Genomic DNA, 27677 nt, shown 5'->3' with positions numbered 1-27677 from the left:
TCTTCAAGGGTTGGCGTTGCGTGCGCACCCGTGTCTAGAACCACAAGCAGGGGCACAGCAGCCCCGTGACACACACACACACACACACACACACACACACACACACACACACACACACACACACACACACACACACACACACACACACCCACACACACACGCACGCACACGCACGCACACACACGCACGCACGCACACACACGCGCGCACACACACACACACACAGGGTGCGCCTACGCAAGACGTCTGCGTTTCTAAGCGCGATTCAAGGGTTGTGAGAGGCCGGTTCACAGAAGGGGGATCTGAGTCGTCATCGCAACCTCGAAGAGAGAGTAAAAAAAAAAAACGCCTTTTTTACTGTTTGAATGGAGAAGCAGAGCGTGGGAGGAAGCCCCGGTCCGGGGGTCTCCATAAATGACTCCCGGACCTCGAAGAAACGTCGTCCTTTTCGTTGACAGCCAGGTGATACATGCCCTGGTTGCACCAGGGTCATGAAGTGGAGACGCGGCGCGGCTGTCCCAGCTCACAGATTTCGGTGGCGTCGTACACTCGAAAAAAAAAAAAAAAACCCGTCGGCGCCAGCGAGCTTAGGGAAATGCGCGACCATCGAAGGTGTTTCACACGCGCACTTGATGAGCGCCGTTTTCGATGGCTTTGTCGGCGATTATAGCCGTGCGTGATACGGCAATCTGATCTTTTTGTCGAAGTCTCTCGAGCACTTCACGTTGCCGCACATTCCACAACTGCCTGGACATGAACGCGTAAGCGTCGTTGTTGCGTGTAGCAACTGAAGTGGTGTGCCGTTAATCGTGTGGGTGGGGGTCCGATTCCCTGTTCGGTATAGAGGAAGCAAGCAAGAAAGAAAGAGAGAAAGCAAGCAAGAAAGAAAGAAAGAAAGAAAGAAAGAAAGAAAGAAAGAAAGAAAGAAAGAAAGAAAGAAAGAAAGAAAGAAAGAAAGAAAGAAAGAAAGAAACCGAATGGTTATCAAGGGATGGAAAACGTATAAGTCAGAGAGACGGTACGACGAAATCAAGGAGTTCGCAGCGATAAAATGGAATCATCTCGACAGACTAGCGTAAACTGAAGCTCATTGGGACAATATAATAATAATAATAATAATAATAATACATGGGGTTTAACGTGCCAAAATCACGATATGATTGTGAGAGACGCCGCAGTGGAGGGCTCCGGAAATTTCGACCATCCGGGGTTCTTTGATTGGCACCTAAGCCTAAGTACGGGGGGAAGGGGGGGGGCTGAAGCATTTTCGCCTCCATCGAAGTTTGCGGCCGGGATTAGATCCCGCGGGTCAGCAGTAGAGTGCACGCCATACCCAACCGTCGCGGGTGAGAGATAATTTGGGAGGGACCCTCGTCCGGCTGTAGACATAATATAGGCTGACAATAATCATATGACAGGGAAAGACGAAGTCGCATCGATTATGTCGAATGCTGCAATGTCGCCGCTGTGGATACCACAGTTCGCGCCGCATTACGGTTAAAAAAAAATTAATTGCGTCTTTTTTTGTCCGCTTCGACGACACCATTCCCGTCAAATTACATCAGAACAGAACAGAAGGTTTTATTGTGCTAAATGAAGAAGAATACATGTGCATGATATACAGAAAGGGATCCCATAGTCAGAGACTGCAAGGGGACCTCTTGTACAATGTAGAATTGAGAATGATTGTGATCAATCTTCTACAAAAGAAAAAAAAACGAATCGTTCGCAAGAATAGAACTGAAACAACTTCATTCAGTTGTACAAGCTGTCTTAATATTCAGAAAAAAAAATATTTCGCTTAATCGCTTCTGAACAAACTGCTAAAACGACTTTATTTGATGTGCACTAAGAAGTACAACAGGTATTAAAGGATATATTCCGGCTACTCAAAGTATTCTACAGAGTGATTGGAGTTGTTCCACAGGACAAATTTTCAACTACTTTTGAAGCGAAGAATCATTTATAGACTAACACACATTTATGCATATATGCCATGGCCACTTAAAAATACCCCTACCTACTCATATCCATGAACCTTCGAAAACATCACCAAGACTTGAATCATTGCAAAGCAATTAGGAAAACCCATAAGTCAAGTCCATGCTCACAAGTGCTGCCTTTTTTACGACGGCCGTCTCTTATTGGAATAATCTCGATACGCTCTGTGTACAGACAAGAAGAGAGCAGAGTGGATTAGGGAACAAACGGGGGTTAAGAATATCATAGTTGAAATCAAGAAGAGGAAATGGACATAGGCCGGGCATGTAGCGCGTAGACAGGACAATCGCTTGTCATTAAGGGTAACTAACCGGGTTCCTAGAGAGGGCAAGAGGGTTAAGGGGAGACAGAAGGGTTAGGTGGGCAGATGAGATTAAGAAGTTTGCGGGTATAAATTGGCAGCAGCAAGCACAGGACCGGGTTAACTGGCGGAACATGGGAGAGGCCTTTGTCCTGCAGTGGACGTAGTCAGGCTGTTGCTGTTGCTGATGCTCTGTATAGAATAAGCGCATTGAATATACCATATATCATACCTTCACTACCGATTGGCAGGTGTCGGATGCTGTATACGGTGTGATGCGGAAAACCCTTTTTTTTTAATTTTTATGACGACATACCATGTAAGAGAAGATGAGCATTTAATTGAGAAAAAAAAAGCGACAGTTCCGTGCCCGAAAACCGTCGGACGGACAGTGAGGCCGAAAGCGCGAGGGAGTATGTGATTGGTTCGCGAGATCACGTGCATCATCATCATCATCATTTCGTTAATTTTTACATTAGTTCTACCCTAGCTCTGACCAAAAAAACTGCGTGACGCCTACTTACTATTACTACGGCCACTACTACTACTACTACTACTACTACTACTATAATTACTTCCACTACCACCTCAACTACTACTACTACTACTGCTGCTGCTGCTACTACTACTACTGATGCCACTACCACCTCGACTACTGCCTGCTACCATTCTACTACTACTGCTACCACCCCTATTACTACTACTACTGCCACTACCCCCTCGACTACTGCCCGCTATCATTCTACTACTACCACCCCTAGTACTACCACAACAACAACAACAACAACAACAACAACTACTACTACTACTACTACTACTACTACTACTACTACTACTACTACGGCCGACTAACGGCTGCGACCACCACTACTAAACGGGGGCCTCTCTCGATTATATATTCACTATCGCATTCGGCTCATTGATTTACTGTTCTGCCCAGCGTGTTCCCCTTGACGCCGACATGACCGGAGACGGCGCGTGACCCGGCCGCACCGACTGTCGGGCTGTCCGGTTGAGCTCCGGACTAGGGCTCGCAAATCGCATTAGCTTTGCCGCGTCTCGTTGTCGCGCTACGGGAACGCGGCGGAGAACGTGAACTACCCCCCCCCCCCCTCCATCGAGTGGGGAAAAGGCGTACGGCGCTGCTACAAACGACGCGGTCACGCTCGACCTGTGTCGCCCGTCCAGCCTCGTTCCGCACTCTCTCTCTCCTTGTAAAAGCTGCACGGTCCTCCGTGAGAGTCAAGTGCCCCGCATTACCACTCTAAAACGGTGCAGCAGTAAGTTTTAGCTTGTACGTACACTTCTTTACGTTACCGTGTTACCGGATACCGGATAGAATCTGCGCATGCGCGGGTCTTTACGGAACGTAAACCTTTACGTTTCCCTCCGGATCTGGTTTAAAAGTTTACGTTTCCTGCCATGTAGACTTTACGTTTACAACCTTATCTCGCAAATACGCCTTCGTTCGTAGAAACTCGTGGTATGCGCATTGCGGGGACTCGAACCGTCGAGTTGCTATAAGCAGAAGTAGCTGAAGTGCGAGCGCCAATGGCCATTACATTGTTTCAGCCGGATTACCAAAGCTAGAATGGTCTAGGACATAAATGCCGTAAACGTGCGAATTCCAGAGAAGCTGGATAGGTGGTGCCATCTAGCGGAGCGATAGTGAACCAGGTAATCACAAAATTGTTATTGCAGAAACATTGAGCATTGTACGTCTGATGCAAAAAACGCGCAGCGCCGTTATTACAAATGAGTTACCTTTTTAATCATTTTCATCTCAAAAACATTACGCGTAAGAACGTGTTCATGAATGTGGTTGCACGAAGTGTCACAAGATGTCGACACCATCGTTGCATTAGCCTTGTATTTTTCACTTTTTCGCGCATATGAGGACGCTGTACGCAATAAAAGAACGTCTCGTGATTTCACCACAATGGTGTTTTAATCATATGTAAGGTGATTGCAGTTTATATGCAGTTAGCATCACCATTTATGGTTTGCGAAAACGTAAAGGTATACGCGTTTACGTACGTACGTGAAAATTTACGTATGAGGAGCTAACACGTTGAAAGATATCCGTTCCGGTAAGACGGTAAACGCGAAACGGTATCCGGTAACACGTTAACGTAAAGAAGTATACGTACAAGCTAAAACTCCCTGGTGAAGTGCAACGTCTACTCCGCAAAGCATTCAATACGCGACTGCTACTCCTCAACACACACACACACACACACACACACACACACAAACACACACACACACACACGCACACACACACGCACACAATATTTTAGTTTCGATTAACGGCGTCGCCATTTTGGACTAATACAGTTGAACTTCTCCATAACGAAAGCCCTTACAAACCGAACGGCAACGCAGAAATCTGGCGTCCCCCGGGGAACTTTTATTAGTTTCAACGCACTTGCCCCCTCTCGTCTGCGAAGATATTTTAAAAGGTACACCCGCAATAACGATAGTTTCATGTACCGATCACTGATCGGCAACATTTCTTTTTCCCCATCCTATGAGCAACCAGAGAAACCAGAAGTTCGAAAACTGCAGCCTTGCTCGTCCGACAAGTCGGACACATGCGTTTCCCGCCAACAAGCATCGGTGCAACCACTGCTATCTATATTCATTCGGAAGATGATCATATCAACAACACTTGCTCTCTTTGTTTTTTTTTTTTAAGAAAGGGAAATAAGACAACCACCCGTTTGTGGCACGAGGCCACAAGGAAATCCATAGGGATTCCTCAGAAAGAACGGAAAAAACATCTTAGTTGTCGAAAAAATCCTTTTGGTCCGCCGATCGAACCAGGGAACGCTACAGCCTTTAGCGTTGAGCCATGCGGCGCAAAGACATGTACGGCCTTAAATGTGCGGGAATTTTCTCAGGGCGCTCATTGCGGTGCGATACTTAGTATGGGATAACGTGGGAGAGATTGGCAGAGGAAGTCGTGTCGCCAGACAATGAGCGGATCTCTAGACCATGCACAGTGGCTGTTCTGCGGTTCCAAGACGGGCACTGCTGGCCCACATATACTCTTGAGTAACAACTAAACTTTCAATTAGATGGGACGGTCAGTTGAAATAAGTACACTGCAGTTGGAATGCACCACGAGATCCCGCGTATCGTTATACGTAGTCAAGCCAACCACCAAGCAAGGTTCACTCTCACAAAACTATATCCGAGCTATATCAAATCTATAACTATCTATATTTGCGGATTGCAATTAATTCGGATGACAATATCGCTTCCCTATGGCAAAGCATAAAAACCGTACGGTTTCCCCGGTTGAATCAAACCGAACCGAAAATCATTCGCTACTTTCGTAAACTTTTCAGATCCTGGAAATTCCCTGAAAAATGTCAGGTGTTCCACAGTGACGCAGTGTCAGTGCGTTCAAGTAAAACGTGAAGCTTTTTTTTATCAGTGCAAGCAAAGACAGCACAAAAACCAAATGTGGTGCGTGAGATATCTTAGGACATGGTGGTATCATCACCTTACTTTGGACATTTCGTTGTACCGAAACTTTCGCAATAGCTGTCTACGATGAATCGGTGCATGCGAGATGTTCAGGCGGCATTGGGACAAACGGGACAGATATTGTGCACCGAATTTCTGTTTCCTAAAATGTCCAACAAGGCGGAATTATTCTGGAATCGTCGCTTTTCCGACCCACCTGCATATACAACTGCTTGTTTGGGACTACGTGCGATCGACCACCGACCTCAATCGGATTTTTTTTTTTTTCGGTCACGAGTGGGTCCCTTCCGTATCGAGCGCACATTAGCCCGATCTCAATCGAGCTTGATTGCGATCGAAATCGCGCCAGGCGACACGCTTTTTAACGAGATGAAAAATTCGTGCACGTGAGTTGTCGCTGGACGCGACGTTTTTAACAAGACGTATCGCCTGCCTCAAGGCCGCAACTAACTGACACGCCGTGTTCACGAATTTTTCACGTCTTCGAGCTTTTATCTTCCTCTAAATTTTTTAAAATAATACTTTCTCGCTGTCACACTTTGTACGCAGTAGCTGCGGTGACGATTTATTAGTCAATGTATTGTTAACGATGTTACCGCAAGTTCGCAAACTTACTGTCGGCCTCGCTCTTCGCCAGTTTCCTCATCTACGTGCGACACAAAATTACAATAACAATAATAATAATAAAAAAAAAACACCAGAGCAAAGCGGCACGCCACACGGAGCTAACGAAAGCGAGACCGCGGGGTTGGCCAGTTGGCGAAAGATGCAGCGCACCCAGACGCTACGCGATCGGAAAGCCAGGGGCTCGAGGACGAAGCTCGGCGTCAAACCAGATACCAGGCCAGATCCGCCAAGCAGGCGGCGCGCGACAAATGACAACACGTCGCGATTGACGTGGACGGACACCCGAGATGAACGCCGGACGCGTCTCGGCAGCATCATCCACGCTCTTTGCCAGCTTCGTGGATGCGGCGACGCTTTGGATAGCTGCCTCCCATTGAAGTTAAATATACAGGGCAGAAGTAGTGCCAAAACGGCCCGGCCCCCGGTGGAAAGCGAGCGGAGCAGCAGCAAAATGCGGGTGACCGCGAAAACGCAAAGCGCACAAATACTCAAAGCGCTCGCGCGCACTAAGCGAAAGAAGACTGCGACACTTGCAGCTGGCCCGATGGTATATAGCCGAAGCGCAGAGCGAAGCAAACAGCTAAAAAAGCTAACAAGAAGTGCTGCTCCATCTCATACGATCCCTCTTCGGTGGGCTCAGTTTTGAAGGGCGCTTATGAGCGGTGCCCCAAATATAGGCGCTCGAAATTACCTCGTTTTGACGAGCTCGGTGGGGCAACCCCTTAAAGTGGCAAGGAAGGGGAGACAAATATAAAATAAAGAAAAAAAGGCTAGACTAAAAATCATCTTAGTTTCTTTTCCTTTTTTTGTGGATAACTAGCTCGGCAAGTGGGTTTGATCTTGCACGAGCAGCACCGAAAAACGGCGTAGCTCGGTACTTCGAGAGATATTTTATTTTTTTGCGGATAAGACGACGAGTTCGCAGGATGAAGAGACCCCCCCTAAGATGTTCTATTTCCCGACTTCCCTTAATTCGGTATAAGAGAAAGTGGAATCCAAGAAAAGCGCGGTGTAGACATCCGGACAAACGAAACGGACAGGCTTTCCGTGTGAATGCGGCAGCAATATCTGGAGGCGTCCGAGAAAGAAAAAAAAAAAAAATGTCACTTCAAGTGAAACGGTAAAAATGTTCTCACCGATGAAGGCCTTTGAATGTCCCTGTCCACTTCTTCAGCTGGCTGGCCGCTCGCGCATATTTGCACCTTTTTCTCGGTGGTATTGCGGCAGCTTCCACGGATGTTCACTGTCACCTTTCTCAACTTCACTTCTTCAGCTCCTCCGTGCGCAACGCGACGGCGGCCATGACAGAATAAACCGGAAAAACATCACGCACGCACGCTACGCCAGAAGTTGTTACGTCATTTACTGCGCCCTCTACAGTTGGGTAAAATGGCAAAGAATTGTAGTAATATTCTCAAATAATTCGTATACGTTGCTTCAACGCCTCAAAATTTGAAAATTTTTGAAATCTTTTGTAGTATTAAAAAAGTCTAAATTAAGTTTGAATAAAAAATGAAAGAGTGCAGCGCGAAATTTGATTTATAACCTAGCAGTATGTCACTTACAAACATAGAGGATGTTTTCAAACGAACAATCGTACGAGATATTAGCAAAAAAACAATGAATGAGCGGGCAAATGTACATTTGGAGTGGTCATTGGCAGTGGTTTGTGGAGGTTAAAGGCATGGAAACGCCACTAACTTGTTACGAAGTGTGCAACAAGTAGTGAGGTGACATCATTCGATACCTTATTATTATTTTTTAGAGGCAGAAGGTGGGTTGCCGTCGCATTCGACCGTTTGTGTCCTATAGAGGACAACCGCATTTTCACGATCTGGCCGTGAGATGATGTTAGCTTCAATAATCGTCGCCAGGACTTTTTCTCTCTTTCTTTTTTTTGGGGGGGGGGGGGGTGCAGGCGGGGGGTAGGTATGAGGACATAAGTGTTATGTTTAGACTATATTTGCTCTTAGGAAAGAGGGGAGTCACCACAAAGTGCCGCTTTCCCCACGCTCCAAGCAAATCTAACACGTTTTGACAGTTCCTCATACTTCTAGAGCCCCAGATGAGTGGTCACCATCCATAAACGTTCTACTTATTCCGAGCAAGAAGTAAAATTTTGTACCCGTGTGCTCAGATTTGGGTGCATCTTAAAGAAATCCAGCTGGTCGAAATTCCCGGTGCCCTCCACTACGGCGTCTCTCATAATTATATGGTGGTATTGGGACATTAAACCCCACATATCCACCTTATCCATCCTGTCATTACATTTCGAGCAGGCGCTGTAAAACAAAAACTTGCAGCTTCAAAAAATTTTCATTCAGAAGCCTATCAAACACGATTCTAGACCCTTCATAGGCCAATTCAGTTCATATTCCACAAATCTTAACTTTTATTTTCTTCTGTTATGAATGACATTTAACTTTTTTTCCTCTCAGGTTCCTCGCTGCACCACATTGTACATTTTGTGAGTCAATCTGTGGAATTTTGGAACTACATGGGAAAATAAAATCGACATGAGGTCGATCTCTGTGTGCACATATCTGTGTGCACTGTACATATGTGTGCACACTGTTCTACTGCCCAACTTTTCAGAACAATGCATAGGCAGCGAGCCTTATGCACACCCCGGATGACCAAAGCTGCTGCTTTGTCAAGCGAACATTGTATCCAACTAATTCCTTAATGCGCATGCCCTGCGTCAACAAGCAAATGTAAACGCGTCGCACTGGCACTAGCGCATCATGAAACTTGTAGCTGAACAAGTATTCGACCATTTAAATAACACATTAGGAAATCACATTGTTTAGGCCAACATTCAGTTTCACGAAATAGCCAATACGCACAGAAAAGTCAGTAAAATTTCGTCAGGTCTGCGGGCAATGCACAGTGCAGTCCCAGTGAAAGCTGGAAGGCACACACAGCCTTTTTTAAAAACTCTTTGGGTAACTGATACAACCGCACTTGCAGGGTACCTTCAACATCATAAGTCATTATAACTTTTGTGCAGTGCAAAGGCATTTACTATGTTATCCTTTGGAGAAGCATGGTAACCTTGGCACACTTGCAAGGGATTTCGTGCATTTTTTTGATGCTGTGGCTGATGACGATGAATAACTATGCCTGAAGCTTTAGTAAGAGCGTTCGGTGACCAAATCGCTACACAACTTGCAATGTTTGATGCCTGGTCGTTTCTCGACTGTTCTAAAACGCTTTATTACTCATGCCAACACGATCCTTTTCCCGACATGAAACCTGTCTAGGGTCAGTTTGCAACGAAGTTTCAAGCACCGGCGTGGCTGTGGTAGAACACTGGGCTGGCACGGGAGAGCCCCTGGTTCAAATACCATTGTCCTTCGTGTTTTTTATTCGCATAGTTAATTTAGTTAATTTTCTTTCTTTGCGCAATAGTGGTTACGGATACCGGCGGACCACTATGGTGCATGGGGCCCTTGTTGTGACGTCATAACAGCTTTAACTGTAAAACTAAATTCAGGGTATTTACTTTCTGAAACCAGAAGGCACACCACAACGAAAGGACTACACATAAATTTGGTCACTGGGCTTCTGTTAAGTGCTGCTAAATGGAAGTTGATTGATTGATTGATATGTGGGGTTTAACGTCCCAAAACCACCACATGATTATGAGAGACGCCGTAGTGGAGGGCTCCGGAAATTTCGACCAACTGGGGTTCTTTAACGAGCACATAAATCTAAGCACTCGGGCCTACAACACTTCCGCCTTCATCGAAAATGCAGTTGCTGCAGCCGGGATTCGATCCGGCAACCTACGGGTCAGCAGCCGAGTACCTAAGCCACTAGACCACCACGGCGGTGCGCTAAATGGACGTACTTTTAAGCTCAGTATGGGCTACATTGCGGGCGCACGTGTCCAAGCACACTGCAAGGTTATACAGCGACGCTCATCGTGACATGCTTTTAAGTAATCAGCGGAGGGTTAATTTGGCTGTCCCTGAGAGAGCGCGACGCCTCGACTTGCTTTCACGCTCGCCCTCGTTTTGCCCAGCTGTAACATCAGCTTCGCAAATGACAACTTCGAAAATGTATGCAAGAAAGTGGATGTGATGACTGGCATATCATGGCATATTCTACAGTGGCATCACTGTAAAATGTGCCATGATCGGCACCACTGTAAAACCTTTCAGTGTGCTCGGCCATGTGCTCGCGTGGTGTGGCTCATGCTGAAGACGACAGTACATGGAGTTTACTTGCATTTCGTTTCCATGGAAATTCACCCAGTGTGGTCAAGAATCATACTTGTGTCCTCAAGTTCCAGAGTGAGACACTTTAACTCCATGGCTAATGAAGAGACAATCAACACAAATCGACTACTTGCATGGGTTGACAAAGCTTGACACACCAGTTAAATAATTGTAACTTCTTCTTTATTACATGTGAACAACGATGCACGGAAAGACCTTATTTCAATGGCAGCATGAGCACAGAAAGAACGTGAATGGCAACAAAGTACCATAAATAATGACGAGAGAAAAGAGTGGAAGAATGATGGGTCGCTTAAAATATAATTATGCAGAATCGAGGCCCTGTCCATGTGGCAATGATGATCGGTGTAAAAAAAAAGAAAACTGGACAGTAACACTCGTGACTTGACTTCTACCGGCATGTATGCTGGATGGTGCCACGTTCTTTTGACAAAAAAAGTGACAAAAAGCGGAGGGGCGGGTGCAGAGTCACGGAGGGGTGGGTTGCGGTGCTTGCCGTCTCAAGAACAAAGACCTGTCGAGACGGCAATGTCCACTGCAGTCACAGGCTAATGTCACACCGTAACAGGCGATGACGATTGCCCTCTCCCATCTATCTCCATTTTTGGCATCACACGCACACTTGCAACCGGTCTATGGAAACGCTTTCTCAACACCTGCTGCAGCCCCGCTTGTGCTCCCTTCGGTCTTCTCTACTCGATGAGCGCTTTCTGCAAATCCAAAAAAAAACAGCATAGTGTAAAGACTCATCATGAAAACAACATTATGAGCTTTTAAAAAGATTCGTGTAATGCGGTAAGCATTGGTACAACTTCTAGACGCACAAAAAGCTGTTTGTACGACTGACATTAGAGGGACACTAAGGCAACTATTAAGTTGACATTGATTGTTGAAATAGCGGTCCTGAAACCTCATAGTGTAACTTTTGTGCCAAGGAAGGGCTTATCTTGAAATAAAATTATGCTTTAGAGGCCCGCATTGGGTTAGCCCACTTCAAATTAGCCTCCTCAAGCAGAATGTCTCATGTCCCTGTTGCTGGGCATAACACTGCTCGGCTTTACTGCGAGGCCGCCGACACTAGTAGCAGCAGAACAAAAGCAGCGAAAGTCACAGCAGCAACAACAGCTTTTGAACGATTTCCTGCCATTGGCTCGGAGATAGTAGATGTGCTTGGTTCAATTGGGCCCGCTAGATGGCATGACCTGTCCTGTTTAATCAGGCGAAGATTGAACTTTTGAAGCACTTGCGTAACATTTGGCGATTCTTTTTTCTATGAATCAAACAAAAACAAACAAGCAGCATTTTATTACATCTCTTGATGCATGGAAGATTCTTTATTTAGTGCAGCTAGTTAGATTACCAGTGATTAATTGTAGGCTGTAACTCTGACGTCATCGGGATTATTTTGTGAATGTCCTGCTGCGGCGTATGTGTTCCCGTGCATTTACCTTAATTTCTCGGTAAATAGGGCACTGTTGATTGTCATTTTAGACGTTGTCATACATTTAGCTTTCACTCTCACGTAAATTGTTGACTTTAGTGTCCCTTTGAGACACAGCCCTCATGATGGAATGGTATTTGCACTGCAGCCATGTGGTCACTTGGTGGAGCCTTGCAAACACGATTTGTATTAGAGCCATGTTAGCATTAAAATAGTGTTCGTAAAGACCAACGTGAAGTTAAGGTAGACTAAAAAATTACTCCTGCAATTAGTGATTCCTACTTTGTTGCTGATTAGTGATTGCTAATTAATAATCAGCTGGTAGTAATGATTCATTTGTTGACAGTTGATGATAAAACTCACCCTCCCAATTAAACTCAAGCTTCAGTCATAGCAATGAATAATGTGGTCGTCTATAATGATGAAAATTCTGTAATCTTTCCAGCAGTTTTCTTAGAACTTTCTGGGTCAGAAATTTAAAGTGGCACAAAAAATTTATCTGAGTTCACTATTTTTATTTCGGTGTAATTTCTTAGAATGAGCATTTAATAGGAGCATTTACATCACTGATGTAAAGGGGACCTTTGAAAGCTGAATGTGAACCACAACACACCTTTATGAATTCGGTGTACTTTCCTGGACATTAAACTAATGATACTGGTCGATGCAACAAATATGCTATTTTCTTATTTTCTGCAAGTGTCGAATGAAGCGACCTAAAATGGGTTTCTGTTAAAAATCTGTCGTCAAATGTCATACAGGAATGTTCTCAATGATATAAACCATTCCTATGGCTCACTGAATATGTAAGGAAATTTAGAATACTCTCTAAGCTAACACTTTTTCTTTAAAATAATGCAGGAATGGTTTGCGTAAGTACCAGTCATGTGGAAGCAGTGTATGGAAAAAGGATTACTTTATTAATACTATGTATACTAATTTACACATTGATAGAAACTAGCTTCACAGAATTCAAGACCAGGACCATTCAAGATTCTTAATATAAAATCAGAGACACAAACATGCCCGTATGTGAAAATCAACTATCTGAAACACATGAGAACTGCATGACATCACGAAAGTATTACATGCTATTGGATGGAACATTTATGGAAGCTCTTTGTGGGAGGACTAGGGACGACCACGGGCGAAGATGACATTTTTTTCCTAGGTTACAACTGAGCGTACTTCAAAATAGAGCGCAGAGAATCAGCATTACAGGAACAGGTATTTCAACCCTCATTACCCTAACAACAAATGTTGGCTGTGAGGTGTGGCTACCAAAAACACGTTCCTAAAAGCGTGGCAGTTTTCAACCTCACTGGCATTGCGTACCTTGTCGTAGGTTCGCCACGGTATTACAAACACAAGTTTCCAATAGATCTGAAGGCCCTTCCAGATGAGCTCAAAGAATGACCAGTGCCACTGGGCAACCACGAGAGGTGGACTGGGCCAGAACAGAGCACAGATATGGAGAGAGAGGAGGATACAGGCAAGCATAAGCATTTGGCACTGCTGAGTGCAAACAACTATTACAGCAGAACCTCAAGGTAAGAAAGTTTGCGATGTAACAAACGTCTGCATTACAGTTTTTTGCTTCCCTTGAAATGCTCATATTATATTGTTTCCTTAAAAAACGAGAGAATTGGCAACACACCTAAAGAGGTTGAGGGAAATGCCGTTGTAAAGTATACAAGTTGGCTCTTTGGTGGCTGGCATGAGAGAGCTGTCGCAAATCACTGGTGCAGAGCAGGAAGTCTACTTCTTAAACAGATATTAATATTAATCCGGTGTAGATAAGCCATAATAAGTAAATGTGCTGCTGCTTTAAAGAACACTGAAATTTCTCATGGTAGGTTTGTCTTAATGGGCCACGATACGGTCAGCCAGCCATTCGTGGTTTTCTGTGCAAACTAGAAATAGTGTGTCTATTATGTCGATACAGGCACGAAAAACAGGTCATAGAAGAATATTTCAGTTCAGAACAGGCCCTAGAAGCTGCCGGCTGCGAATTCTGCCCGCCCCGGCGCCATTTTGCCATGGTGCCAGTGACGTCATGCACTAGAAGGATCAGAGCCGTTGTCTTCTATTGAAGTTTCAGCCACTGAAAATCGTTCAATTTCAGCGCCAAGCTGATGAAAGCTAAAATATTTTGATTTCACACATAGCTGAACACAGAACAATATCGTTTGCCGGAATACTGACGCTCGCACAGCTAGGTGCTTGTTAGGTCACAGCTGACAAGTGTGCCAGGGTACTCAAATCTAATTACACACCTAAATCCAAGTATGCGGGCCTCAAACATGTTTGCCTTCATCGAAAATGCAGCCGCTGCAGCTGGGATTCGATCCCACAAACTTCGGCTCACCCGTCGTGCGCCATAACCGCTAGACCACAGCGGCAGGACAATGCTCGTTGCTGTACTAGAAATAAACTGCATATGAATGGAAGCTTGAGCTAGTTGGTATACGTTTATCTTGGTTGATACAGTGCGCAAGAGATGACAACAAAGATTAAGAGACACAGGAGGACAGGCGCTGTCCTGTGTTTCTTATTATTCGTCGCCGCCTTGGGTGCACTGCATCAACCAAGATAAATGTTCCTTTGTTGTTTGTGCAGCGTAGTTTCTTGCAGCTTGTGGAGCTGTGAACTTCTTGTTTTGTTTCTGATAGTAAATCCTCATTCAGGAGTCAAACTAAAGACTGAATCAGTCATTGCGAAAAGAGAAATGATAACTGGTGCTTGAAGTGACATCAGATAAAATACCGTCGTGCATGACTTAGAGTGCGTTACAACTCCTGACAATGGCATACGGTGCTGCTGTCGCCAAGCAACTACCTTTTACCATGCTGCAAAGCTTGCATCGGCATTAAGCCTCGATCACCGCCGAGTTTGATTACTTGGAAAGCGTGAATGGTATTGAAAATTACTTGATGAATCTGACGGCGCGCAAGAGGCAAGACAAGTTTGTGGACTATTTTCCTGCCAAATGAAGTGCGGTAACGTGGAAAGAAGCTGTTTCTTTGTTTAGCATAATGTTAGCGAATCATCATGTTAACGCCTGTCATGATTTCTGAAAGCTATTTCAAGACCTACAATGCCTTAATTCAAGTCTTAATTATGCATATTTTATATTTCAATTCATCTTTATATCTAACTATTTTGCAATCCCCTTTGAGTTTGATATACCCGGGATCTGAGCAGTGAATACAGCTAGAAAATTAACTTATATGAATTTTAAAGTTTGTGTGCCCAACCTAGCACTATACACTGGACCACATAACACTGACATCATACGAAGCAACCTGAAGGGTCAGTTAAAGAAAGCCTTTGGCAGCAGGTAACGATAATGACAATGACGGCAATGACGCCGCGTGGCACATGCCGCATGCAAATCATCATGCAGGAAGCGCAGAATTGTGTTAGTTCAGTCCACTGTTTCACAAGTTAGATGGCATTATCTGGCCGAGACATATTAGCGCAAAATAAAACCAATGACCATTAGAAAAGATGAAGACAATTACGCACTACCAATTAGGCCAACAACTAGCTCTTTTAGACGGCATTAGTTGCAGATGGTTGCTGGTTGTTCTCGGTGCTCTACCAAACCCAAACTGGCAATGGTCAGTAATAAACAGACTGTAATTAATTATCTGTTGTGCAATGCAGCAAGCAATGTGCCGTGTTATGATTAACAGGCCTCCAGCAACATATTGCAGCAAAAAAAGCAACACCAAAATTTTTGTCTCAACACCCAATTATAAGCGCCCTGTCTTCACTGCAGGGGACTTCGTTTTGTCCGCCTACAAGGGCCATCTCTAGGGAAAAACTTTAGAAGCGAAATGGAGGACAGCAACGCATACACGCATAAGATATCGACTAGAGCTTTGCGAAGAAGGGCGAGAGCACAAGGAGCTCAACAATCAAGTGACGTCAAACACTCGCAGGAAAAAGGGGAAACGCACCTCTTGCGCTTGTAGCCATTTAGGCTGCCCTTGCCAGAGTCTTCATCCGAGCTCGAACAGCAGGAGGAATCGGAGGACGATGAGCTGGAGCCGGAAGAGCTGTCTGAGGCAACACCGGAATCTCGAGACACGTCCACCTTGTCGGCAACAGCGGCTAGCTCGGGCCTGTGCTCCTGGTCGAGAGAAAGAGGGCACAAGAATGAAATGCTTAGAAACTTTATTCCACTAACTCCACTTATTGACACTAATTTTCGCTATCTCATAGATAAGAAACAGCACAGTATAACTGCTATGGCTTTTCAATCAGCAGGTGAGATATATTAATAATCCACATGATTCTTCTCGTTGTACAGTCGCACTACAACGGCTGTACGACAAGGTTGGCATTCACTATAATGAGAACTTCATGTAAGTCATATAAGATGACTCAAGAACCGGAAAGCACATTAAATTCTATTTCAAAACTGTCATTTATGACAGTGAAGATTTGCTGTTCATTCTATAGACAATTTTCCACAGCAGCACACGGGCACGGCCATTTGTGCCCATGTGGTCTTGACTAGCCTTGGGACAGTGATGTGGCCGTGGATGCACCACACAAGCTGATATGGCAGGACATAAGCAAGTCACATGGTTGTGCACAAGAACATAGTTTAATATGTAATTGTTTAGAAGTTAACAAGGACGAGAGATTTGAGATTTGGCACATACTACACCACAACAATATAAATGTTTAATGTATTTCTAAGAAAAGCCAGTAACTGTGGTTACAAATCCACCTGGCAGCACCCATGCAGATGCAACTGCCCACTTAGAACCGAAGCCACGCTTGCTACTTGTCCCCTATCCTGACAGCAGTAAATTAATGGTGAAATTGGCCGTTGCTTCCAGTCTTCACTCTTTATATAAAGTATGAGCCATGCTTTGTCTTTATTATTGAAGTCGGCTGTATTCATTTAGACACGCCTGATAGGCGTCGTGCCTGAGAATTAGAGAGTATATCTTGCAAACACTGCGAAATACCGAAGAATACACAGCTCTCGAAGCTTCAGAACACAAACAAAAAGCAAGCGTACGCTTCGAACTTACGGGTCACACAGCGCACAACGGCGCGATAAATCGAAGGCAGAAGGAGCCCCGCTTCAACAGATGCAGCCATGTTAAATTTTTTCACTTTGACGTGCCCAACATGACCACGTAAACGCTGTGGGAAAGCAGACATGGCACGGATGAGGAGATAATGAGCAATGTTAGCCAAGACTACATTCCAGGGACACCAAGTCCACGGTGCCAGTAGCCCTATCCAGTTTTAACTGCATTAACCAGATTCAGAAAATCATCTACTGGTCCGCGCTTTCCCATGAAATGGAGCAGGAGGTTTGGCCAGATAACGTGTTTTCTCAGATATTAGCCAGTGGGAATTGGGATGAGGCTTGGCAAATCTAGATGAGTAGCAAATTTTTTTACATATGCCTTCGTAATGTAGATAATTATACACACTGAAATGTTTCACACTGCAAGACCTTACAGAAACTGCAATGAGCTAAACCAGACGCATTGCAACCACACTGCTAAGCACACTTAAACCTAATTATAACAAAGTCACAGCTGTCACAAAAGTACTTCATTATATCCAAAAATTCGTTCAAGACAATTATTCATTGCACTGATGACAAAGCTATTGGTCACTTACTTCTTAACAATCGATAATTTATTATATCCAAATTTGTTATATTGAGGTTTCACTCAAACCTCAATATAATGAACAGAGATATAATAAAATATTAGTTATAAAGAAGTAAATCTATAAGAAATAAAGTCTTGGCTAACATTGCTCATTATCTCCTGGCTAAATTACAGACTCTAAATTTCGACCCAAATGTGTTTATCTGGATAACCAATTACTTGCTGAACAGGCGTCAGTGCGTTCTTTTAAATGGGAAGTGTTCATCCTATGTTAACGTTACATCAGGCGTGCCCCAAGGCTCTGTCCTTGGGCCTCTCTTATTTCTTATTTTTGTAAATGATATTTCTGTGGGTATTTCGTCGCGCATGCGTTTATTTGCCGACGATTGTGTGTTATATCGACAGGTTCAGAGCGAAGGTGACTGTGCTTATTTGCAGAACGATTTGGATTGTATTGTACAGTGGTGCCAGAAATGGCAAATGACGCTAAACCCCAAAAAGTGCGTTCATATGCGTGTTTCCAAAAAAAGAAACCAATAGTAACGGCGTACACCATAGATACGCATACTGTTATTACCGAACCAACATGCAAATATCTTGGCGTTGTTTTGTCGCATGACTGCTCATGGAATGCCAATGTTGATCACGTTGCTGGCAAAGCGGCAAGGGCTCTAAACTTCATTCAGAGGAACCTAAGATTGGCACCCCGAACATTAAAAAATACAGCCTATCTCACATGTATTAGACCGATTTTGGAATAGGCATGTCCTGTGTGGGACCCGATACAGGCGAACTTGATTGATAAGCTTGAAAAAATACAAAACAAAGCTGCGCGGTTTGTTTTAGGGCGGTACGAGCGGAGAGACAGCTGCAGTGCTATGAAAGCTGAATAGGGTTGGGAATTGCTTTCTTTACGCAGGAAAAAACTGCGTTTGAAGTTTTTCTTTTCTGTTTTTCATGGGCGGACTGGGATTGACCGTCATAACTATTTCAGTGAACCCAGTTACATATCTAGTCGACATGGCCACCGACGCAAAGTGAAAGAGTATCGTGCAAGAACGACCATGTTTTATAATTCCTTTTTTGTGATGACCATTAGAGATTGGAACCGGCTGCAAGACAAGCAAGTGTGCTGTATAAATGAAGAATTGTTTTATTCCAGTCTGTAACCCCCCTGCTGTAACACCTTTTTGAGCAAAGCGGGGCACTCACCGAATAAAGAATAAATGAAAAATACTTTTGCAATAAATACAGTGTTAGGAATATACATTTAAACGAATTTTCAAATATAAGAACTTAGTTTTCTGTAAGATGCAACTTTGTTACAATGAACTCTGAGTGTAGTACTGTGGGATTGGCCTCACCTTGAGTGCCTCGTACCACTTGCGTGAGAGCTTCGGCCTCCCCCGCACCGTTTTGTGCCACACGATGGGGAAGTTTGTGCGGCTGCAGAAGTTCTGCGTCACCGCAATGGTGTGGTCGAGGTTGAGAACCACGTGCCACCAGCCGCCTGGCACAAACACGACCTCCCCGGGCTTCTGCACCAGCTCCAGCTGCAAAGAGAGAACCAGTGATACTGCGACCTCAGGTGGAATGGTTGGGAGAAGAAAAGCCTAAGGTAACAAGACCTGTTGCTTGAAACTAGCCTAACCTAAAATCGACTATGTCTTCCAGAAGACAAGCACACTGAGGCATGCTACCATTGGGCAAAGAAGCTAACACAGCTGCCTTGTGCTAGCATTCTTAATTAATGCTCGCAGCTCTTCATGGTTGCCCAATCACACCAAAAAATAAGGATGAATGACAAGAAAGATGAGCACACTGCTGGCTCCCACATGCTGAAACACAAGCACAACAGCTTTCGTGTAGCAAACATTTGGTCTCGCAATAAAAGGACTTTGTTATGAGAAGTACGCACTGGCTTGCAGTCAGCGGGCCAGGACGGCTGCTGCGTCCTTGGGTAGACCAGGCGAAACCAAGTTATTGCCTCGTCACCCTGCTTGCCACCGTCTTCAGGCCTCAACTTTAGCATCTCCTTTGGCGTGTGCGTCGGGAAAAGGCACCACCTGACGATACAATGAAAGAAGGGTGGGTCATCTAACATGTTTTCTTAGACATGACAAGGTGAAACCCATTTAAAGGTGTTTTGCCAAATATTCAACACCCCACCATGATGTAATTACACTCAAACGTCAATACAACGAAGTTGCATCTTACACGAAAATAAGTTTGCTTATATGAAAAAAAATTAGTTATAAAGGTATATGTCTAACACTATGTCTACAGCAAGCCTGTTCTTCATTTCATTATAGCTAATATTTCTTTATATCTAAGTCCGTTATATCGAGGTTTGGGTGTATTACAGAATCTGCATTCAATATACATCGGGAGGAAAGCTTCTGTCTTAGGATGATCAAAGAATGAATGATTGCGTTGATCTGTCAGTATATAAAATGGGACTTCATACAACCTCATATGTAGTAGAAGGAGACGTGCTCTGACCTTTTGTGGCCGTGCACCAGCGCATTCCATGCGCTGGTTCCCAAGGGATCAATGTGGATGCCAGTGCCTGAACGGGCAGAGCCCATGACGAACCATCGATATGGGGGCCGCTTCTCCTCACCGGCATATTGGAAGAGGTCGTCGCTGAAGTAGTCAGGCACTTGGTAGTCCTCCAGCAGCTTGGCACGTCGCGAGTGCTGTATCAAACAAACAAAAGACGAGTTCGTCACTTGGCAGCAGATTTCATGCTTTACAGAGTGCTAACAGCCTGACATGTGTGCGACAATGGACGAGCGAAGCTTTTGTTCATTAAAACCTTTGAGACAAAAAATATGTACCTATGTTCAAGAACAGAGGTGCTCTTTTATACACAGATCTTAGAACTGCATGATTATAAACAAAAATTATTGTTTGCATTAGAACATTATATATATACGAGTATGCATCTATGTACGCATACAGCACAAACTCGTTAAATGGAAACTGCTTAAACAGAGGTGCTGCTCACACAGAACAAATGCGTCTGACTTGATTGGTTTTTATTTCACCGTTGGTCCCACATACAACCGAAACTACCGTTAAGTGGAACATATTTTCACGGTTACTTCAGGACCTGTTAGATGAGATTTCACCGCGTACACTCATTTATCTACACAGTACACAAGCACGAGAACGTATACATGCCTGTGACAGCAACTTCACAGGCAGGATGGCAAAACTCAAGATGAGAAAAAAAGTCAAATTCATTAAGATGTGTAATCGGTTGAGCTAAAAATGAAAAGAAAGCTCCGAGAAAATGTATGTGCAATTGGACATAAATAGTTACTGTGAAACAACTGAGACAAATCAATTCATTGCAGTTCATTGAAAGTTACATTTGCCATCAATTATAATTTTTATCCTGCACAAAAAAGTAAAACAATGTTATACTAGTTGGATATAGCTTAAGAAGGTGGAAGAGGCTTCGCCCAGATGACCATTGTGAGGTCACGGATCACCTCCATGGCTAAAAGAATAATCCTGCTCATGTACTTGCACATCCCACCGCCGCGGCCAAATGCTTACAAGTCCCACCAGTATGTCGGCGCAGTTTCTCGGATCCACAACCAGGAGCATGTGTCTACCTCCCTACCTTTCTGATATTCTTTCTCTCTCTCCTGCTTATGTACTCAGTGATGTTTTCTAACAGTAGGGCTAACGACCATGTATTTTAACTTTTAAAACAACACTTTAGAGAGTGGGCTCATTGGCGCAGGCTTTAATGCCTTTGAGATGAATATGCCACTACTTTCTTAAGTAAGAGTTTGAGAACAAATCGACTGCCGCCAACCTTCGCAGGCGGCTCTCGGAGTTGATGATGATGATGTATGGTGTATATTGGCGCAAGGGCCATGTGATGACCGAAAAGCAATGGTACGCTATTGAAGTGATATGAACAGGATACGAACAATGATAGTGTTGCACGGCTGTAAAGGGGCCTAAAATTCCGGTGGGTTAAAACACAAAAATATTAAATATATGGCGGTGATGTGAAACGCGTGGCGCTGGAATAAATGGCAGTGTTGGTGGTGAGGGGTGCCGCAGCCTCGACCTTTGTGTTGTGTAGTGTCAAAGTTGTGTCGAATCGCTGTAGAACTGCATGCTAAAATGTTCAGTCCGCTTAGTGGATTTATACAAAACGAGCCCTTGGTGTTCCACAGCTGTACATTATGTAGACATAGATGACAGCTTTATAGTTACCCATCTGCACTGAGCAAACAAATGGCAGTGCAAAAGACATAGATATTTTGGCCACTTGTGATTGCTCTGGAACCTCAATACATGGCACATGAGCATGTCTATATCTTCCCAAGTTAAAATGCAAAAAATTATTAGTAAAGTTCTACTGTGCATTTTTCTCTTATTGTAACAATGCTTACTGGGCCATGCAATCAATATTGTCACATAGTCGTTACGTCAACATATGCAACAGTCGGCTAGTCAAAAAGAAACTCTTTATTTGGCCGAACTTGTGGCCGGGAAACTGAAGGTCAGATGTAACCTGATAGCAGCGAACAGAGCGTCAGCCGTAGATCAACTGACAAGCGGTGATGAGTGTCAGTATTTATACATGTGCCATCGAACATGTCAGTGTTATCGCTAGCGGCCACGTAAGTTCGAGCAGAAAGTGTAACGTTCAAGTCTTGCGCGCAATCTTAAAAAACAATACAACACCATCGAGAAGGTCCTCCAAAATTGAACGCGTGGTTTGTGCTGATCACCGCTAACGGCGTTTTTAGGCATAACGGTGTTTTTAGGCATAAACCAAATACACAAAAAGTGAAATAAGAAATGTGCGTGGCAATATACTTACTGCGCCTAGCATGCAGGCATACTGCACAAAGATGCAGAAACCTATTATGAAGCTTATAAAAATATTTAACATCCATTATAATACATTCATAGTTGTGGTATTTGCACTTCACACAGAGTTTTAGTATGGTCAATATTTTGCACATGCCTACCCTGATCTTCTTTCGTTTTCCTACACCCTGCAAGTGAAAGCACAAATGTAGTATAAGCGCAGTTGCAATTCAATGATGTTCTAGTTTTAAAAGCATAATAAAGAACCCATCGTAATAATCCTTAAACTGAGGCCATTACAAGATGGATACAATAATTACATAACCACGTCACTTTATCCCCTTTAAGACCATCCCAGGGGGTGTAGTAAAAACATGCATCATTCTACACCTGAAACTGTTGCTGTAATAGTACACTCTAACCTAGATATAAAGAAATGCTAGTTATAACAAAGTAAGTGAAAAATAGTATAGCAATAGATATAGTGTTAAAAATAAACCTTGCAGAAAATACACGGTAAGAGTTCCAAATAGCTGTGGGAATACTAGTGACAAAAGCACTTTGGAATGAAATTCATTTTGAGTTAAGACTATCCAATGAAAAGTGACACAAATGCTCCTTTGTAAGAAACATGTAAAATTCTAAAGGTAGGTGGACCACAGGTGCCAAACCTAGTCTGCTTTCTTTTTTTTTTACAAAGCATGGGCGACCATGTGTACCTATTACACATGCTCACATGCGTGCTTTAGCTCCCATTAGCTAAGCCAAATTGAAACTTTGACAGGAGGACACAAGCTCAAGCAGAAGTATTTCAACATATTGTTGTCGACCCAACGTGATTTTCCAAAAGGGTAACTGAGAAAACTTGTCTGCTCTTTTGTAATCTGACTGCAACTGCTTCAGTAAATCTCCCAACTATGAGAGAAATTGCAGTTCTGTGTGAACTCCAAAAGCTTCGGTACTACAGCTGTGTGGTACAAAAAGCATCGAATCACTCACTTCGCCAAAGCTGCTGTCGAAAATGTACAAGGGACTGTCGTCTCTGTTGTTCTCCATGTAGTGGACGAAATACTTCATCTTGAGCTTGACGCTGTAGCCGTCATTGTCTTCGCCGCACTTGAACTTCTGATTGCGGTACTTCCTCGCTAACCTCTGTGAAAGGGAGAGCGATAAGACACATAAGCATATGCAAGGAAGTAACACATATGGTCAATCGATGTCTACTCCTTTATAATATTGCATCATTAAATGCCGATTGACTTTCTTTTATTAGAGGCCATGAAGTGCTCATTGAGCCCTGCCAAGTGGAGATTTAATTCAACAAGAATCTGCAGTACAGGTGAAACAGGCAAATTACTTCATGCAGCACAATAGTGTTTTGAGATGTTCCAGAAGGTTATGATGCTAAGAGCATGCAAAGATGAAAAATCCTTGAACGGAGGATGTTGCCGGGAGCCAACGTTTCAGCAAGTGGTTTTGTTTTCTTCAATGTTGCGGTTGCCTACCTTAATGCGTATATGTGCACATTTTGGACAACCTCCCATCACCCAAACCAAAGAGCAGGAACGGGCAAGTGTGAAATCAGGGGTGGGGGAGACGGAGGAGAAAGCAATGCCAAATAGCCAGAGTCAAAAGGTAAGAGGAATGAAACAGTCGATGAAAAAAAAAAAAAAAAGCCAAGCGCTTCCTCTTTCCTTCTGCGTAACTTAATCTTCCCCTGAACTTCTGCCTTCATAAGAGCATGCGAGAAACTCACGGGCAGCGTCCACTTGTATTGGGCCTTCCAGTTGTCCGTGGCTCCCTGGATGACGACGGGCTTGTAAAGCTTCTCGAACTTCTCGACGAACTCGTCAGGCGACACGCAGTCGACGTGGATGCGCTCGACGTTGTCTGGCAGCGAGTTCGGCTCCATGTTGAAGCTGCTGGCATAGCCAAGCTTGCTCCAACCATCCCCTTCCTGCTCAAACAGCTCTGCAAAGAAATATTTCATTTGAGTTGCAATGGTAGAAACCAGACAAAGAAACTGGAAACACAGCTGTGGCAAACTTAAACAAAGTTGTGCGATGGCTAATGACTACAGGAAGCCTAGAAATTCACCACCCATCTAGCCTCTTCACAGCCTATACAACCCACACATTCAAAAGATTTGAGTTACTACTGCAGGTTTAATATCTAATGAGAATAAGATGAAGATGAGACAAACGAAACAAGTACAGTTGCATGCAAGCTCTTACATATTGATAACAAGATCGTATGAATAAAATTGAAAGCACAAATAAAGTGAAAATGAGTGCAGTACAATCAGAGAGTAAAATCTTTCAATAACAAAGAAAAGCTTACAAACAGCTTGTGATGAATATGAAATGGAGACAATGAATTTTTCCTTCAAAATACCAAAATTTTAGCTTTTTCTTGACTATATAGGTAATATAGCAACAAGTGTTCAATAATCTACAACGCAAACACAAAAAGGGGGCATGAAAAAAAAAAGAAAAAAAAACTTTGATACAGCAAGAGACTGGAACACAACAAAAAGGTACTCTCATTCCTAATTTGCATTATACTTATATCTGTGCCTGTCCGAAACACAAAAGACCAAAAAATCAAAACAAACACGGAACGAAAAAACCTAGAAGTATTGTCTCGCCATATCGACATAGTATTATCGTAAAGCCATATACACTTATCGCATTAGGTACAGCACAACAGAAGTGCAACGAGCTATGCACCCCCATTATATGGAGGTAAAAACAATGCAAAGAGCAAATTGTTCCCACTGCAACACTGTAAATAAAGAATATGTAGTAATGGCAATTCATAGTTACGCGTAGTATTCCTAATCCACATCTCTTTGCATCTATATTCTAGCTGTATTCAAGCCTATACAATGGAAAGAGATAAAACACAAAGACAGAATAGAGCAACAAACTTTCAGTACTTGCTTAAAATAAGGCCCAAAAAAGTGCGTGATGTTTGAGATAGTGAAACTGCACTTTGCTTTTGTTTCACAGACATAATGAATTAGAGGTGAATAAACTGTAAGGCCCATTTGCTATAAAGAAAATCTGCATCATAACAGATATGCTGTGCTCTTATTACTTATTTGCATGTGATTTCTTTGTAAACAAATATAATCATCAGCACTTACTCTTAAAGAACCAAAGACTCACTGCTTTCACAGTATGTTCTATCCCTATAGCTTTAGAAGTTTATGATGTAAACTACCATTTATACAGCACAAGCACACATGGCTGCACTTGAATTATGAAAGCTGGCAAAATTATTAACATCTGCCAACAATTACAAGTTATTTTACAAATTTGTTTCTTGAACTAGTACATGGTTAGGGGCAGCCGAACCCATTATGATGGACTGTTTCTTACCTTTATTGAAACTTAAAAGAAAAAGAGTTGATGCACACACAGTTCATATAACACAGCACTACATATAACAAATGTACCAAATGAGCTGATTCACTTCACTGGGACACAATCTGCCTTTCAACGCGTGTGTATAGGAAGTGCATTAGAGACATTAAAGGGAATACTGTTTTCCAATGAAGTTAAGATGCTAATACACAACAAGTTATATTGAGTTATATTCATATGTCCTAAATATCAGATGTGAAGCACTCCCTTGCATCTGTAAGTGGATCGGCACATTTGACACATCTCAATCTTACGAGTAAAACAAAACAGAACCACTACATTTACAAGTCTAGATTATTTTGTAAGAGAAGCAAGTACATTTTTATAACTAATCCATACTTCACGGAAATTTTTAAATGTAACAAATAAGTTGTGCAATATAAAAGCCGTAAAACTGAAAAGCTCACCCAATGCAAGAACGGTAGTTTGCCAATTTGTAATATGTAATGGTAAAAAAAAAAAAAAAAACCTAAGTAGGTGGTAACTTTAATAAAGTCACTAAATGCCATACAGCAACCAAAGAAGTACTTTTTATTAAGTTCCAGTTGTATGTACCTCCTGCACTGTAACGAATGTTTCGGCAATGAACTGAACATCCTGGGTCGCTTCAGAGTAGGCCAGGCATAAAAAGCCGACACAACGGGAAACAGCTGTCGGTTTGCATGTATTTTTATGGCAGCATCGTGAGCAGGCTGGATTTTAAAGCCTACTGGCACATCGTAAAGGGCAATAGTGGTATATTGAGAGGGTGACCGACATGATTGCACAATTGTAAGGCTTTTAATTATGCCCCAACTCTGTACGTCCTAACTGTAACACACTCAGAGGATTAAGTGTACAGAAAACTTTTAACATATATTCTTTTGACTAATCATGTAGCATGTGGGGGGTGCAATTTCCTGAAAATGTTGAATTCAATGGTGCCTGATACCCATGTGCCCCACGAGCACAAAAAATGACGTTCGGTAGTTAAGGCATTAAGTTCGTGAATGACATTTTGGGGCAGAGCTGCCACAAGTAGCATTTGACCAGATGATGTTGATAACAGTGGCTTTTGAAATGAACAATACCAAGGTAAGGATAAAATATAAACATACATTTTAACTACTCTAATTTGCATTCAGGGATAGTAAAATGTAGAAGCGAGGATACTATGGTGTTATTAGCATGGGTACGTTCCTATCTTTTACAATATTGCAACTGACCACAGCAATTTCAGTTATTTTATGTTCAACTTGAAATCTGGAATCCCAAACAGCGCCTGTCATGTTGAAGCCGATGTAATTCAGAAGTGCATTTCACGACTGTGCAACTAAGTAATAGCAGGCGACCTGTGAAAACTACCATATAAATATTTTTAACATAGCTGAGCAAGTTTTATTGTCAAGAGTCGAGTGGGTTTTAATGAATGTCATTAAGGCAAATGCCATTCGATTTACCAATGCGGCACCATGCACAGGGGATCAAGTTTGTAAGAAATTTAGAAGTTAAATACAATATTCTGCACCAGTGTGGCACAAGTATTATTAAAGTCGTGTAGTTGCCATTCATTGAAACAAATATTTTTTAGTAGCAGATGTATATTTCAGCCTTTCAGCTGGCACCCATACAAACAAAACTACTGCAAAAGTACAACCAATTTCA

At 43.2% G+C, this 27677-nt stretch overlaps 2 protein-coding genes across 7 annotated transcripts in view; both read right to left on the bottom strand.

Annotated features, from left to right (window-relative positions):
• The window catches only part of Lap1 (leucine rich repeat containing protein 7 lap1), a 45142-nt gene extending 37443 nt beyond the window's left edge, over positions 1-7699 (bottom strand). For both annotated transcript variants that reach the window (XM_037432436.2, XM_037432437.2), the window contains exon 1: positions 7561-7699. The gene's annotated coding sequence lies outside the window, so the exon portion shown is untranslated. The remainder of the gene's footprint in view (positions 1-7560) is intronic.
• Positions 7700-10808: 3109 nt separating this feature from the next.
• The window catches only part of JMJD6 (Bifunctional arginine demethylase and lysyl-hydroxylase PSR), a 118173-nt gene continuing 101304 nt past the window's right edge, over positions 10809-27677 (bottom strand). For 3 of the 5 annotated variants that reach the window (XM_075875062.1, XM_075875059.1, XM_075875061.1), the window contains 8 exons: positions 24362-24576; positions 23605-23757; positions 22767-22793; positions 20263-20459; positions 19679-19826; positions 19125-19313; positions 16075-16247; positions 10809-11378 (listed from right to left, as the gene is read on the bottom strand). In XM_075875062.1, the coding sequence (XP_075731177.1) occupies positions 11318-11378; positions 16075-16247; positions 19125-19313; positions 19679-19826; positions 20263-20459; positions 22767-22793; positions 23605-23757; positions 24362-24517 (1104 nt within the window). In that variant the 5' untranslated portion in view covers positions 24518-24576 and the 3' untranslated portion in view covers positions 10809-11317. The remainder of the gene's footprint in view (positions 11379-16074; positions 16248-19124; positions 19314-19678; positions 19827-20262; positions 20460-22766; positions 22794-23604; positions 23758-24361; positions 24577-27677) is intronic. The other 2 variants (XM_075875060.1, XM_037431798.2) reach the window with 1 other exon arrangement.

The sequence above is a fragment of the Rhipicephalus microplus genome, chromosome 10 (assembly GCF_043290135.1).
Source record: "Rhipicephalus microplus isolate Deutch F79 chromosome 10, USDA_Rmic, whole genome shotgun sequence".
Lineage (NCBI taxonomy): Eukaryota > Metazoa > Arthropoda > Arachnida > Ixodida > Ixodidae > Rhipicephalus > Rhipicephalus microplus.
The sequence above is the reverse complement of the archived record's forward strand: the minus strand, read 5'-3'. Positions and strand labels throughout refer to the sequence as shown.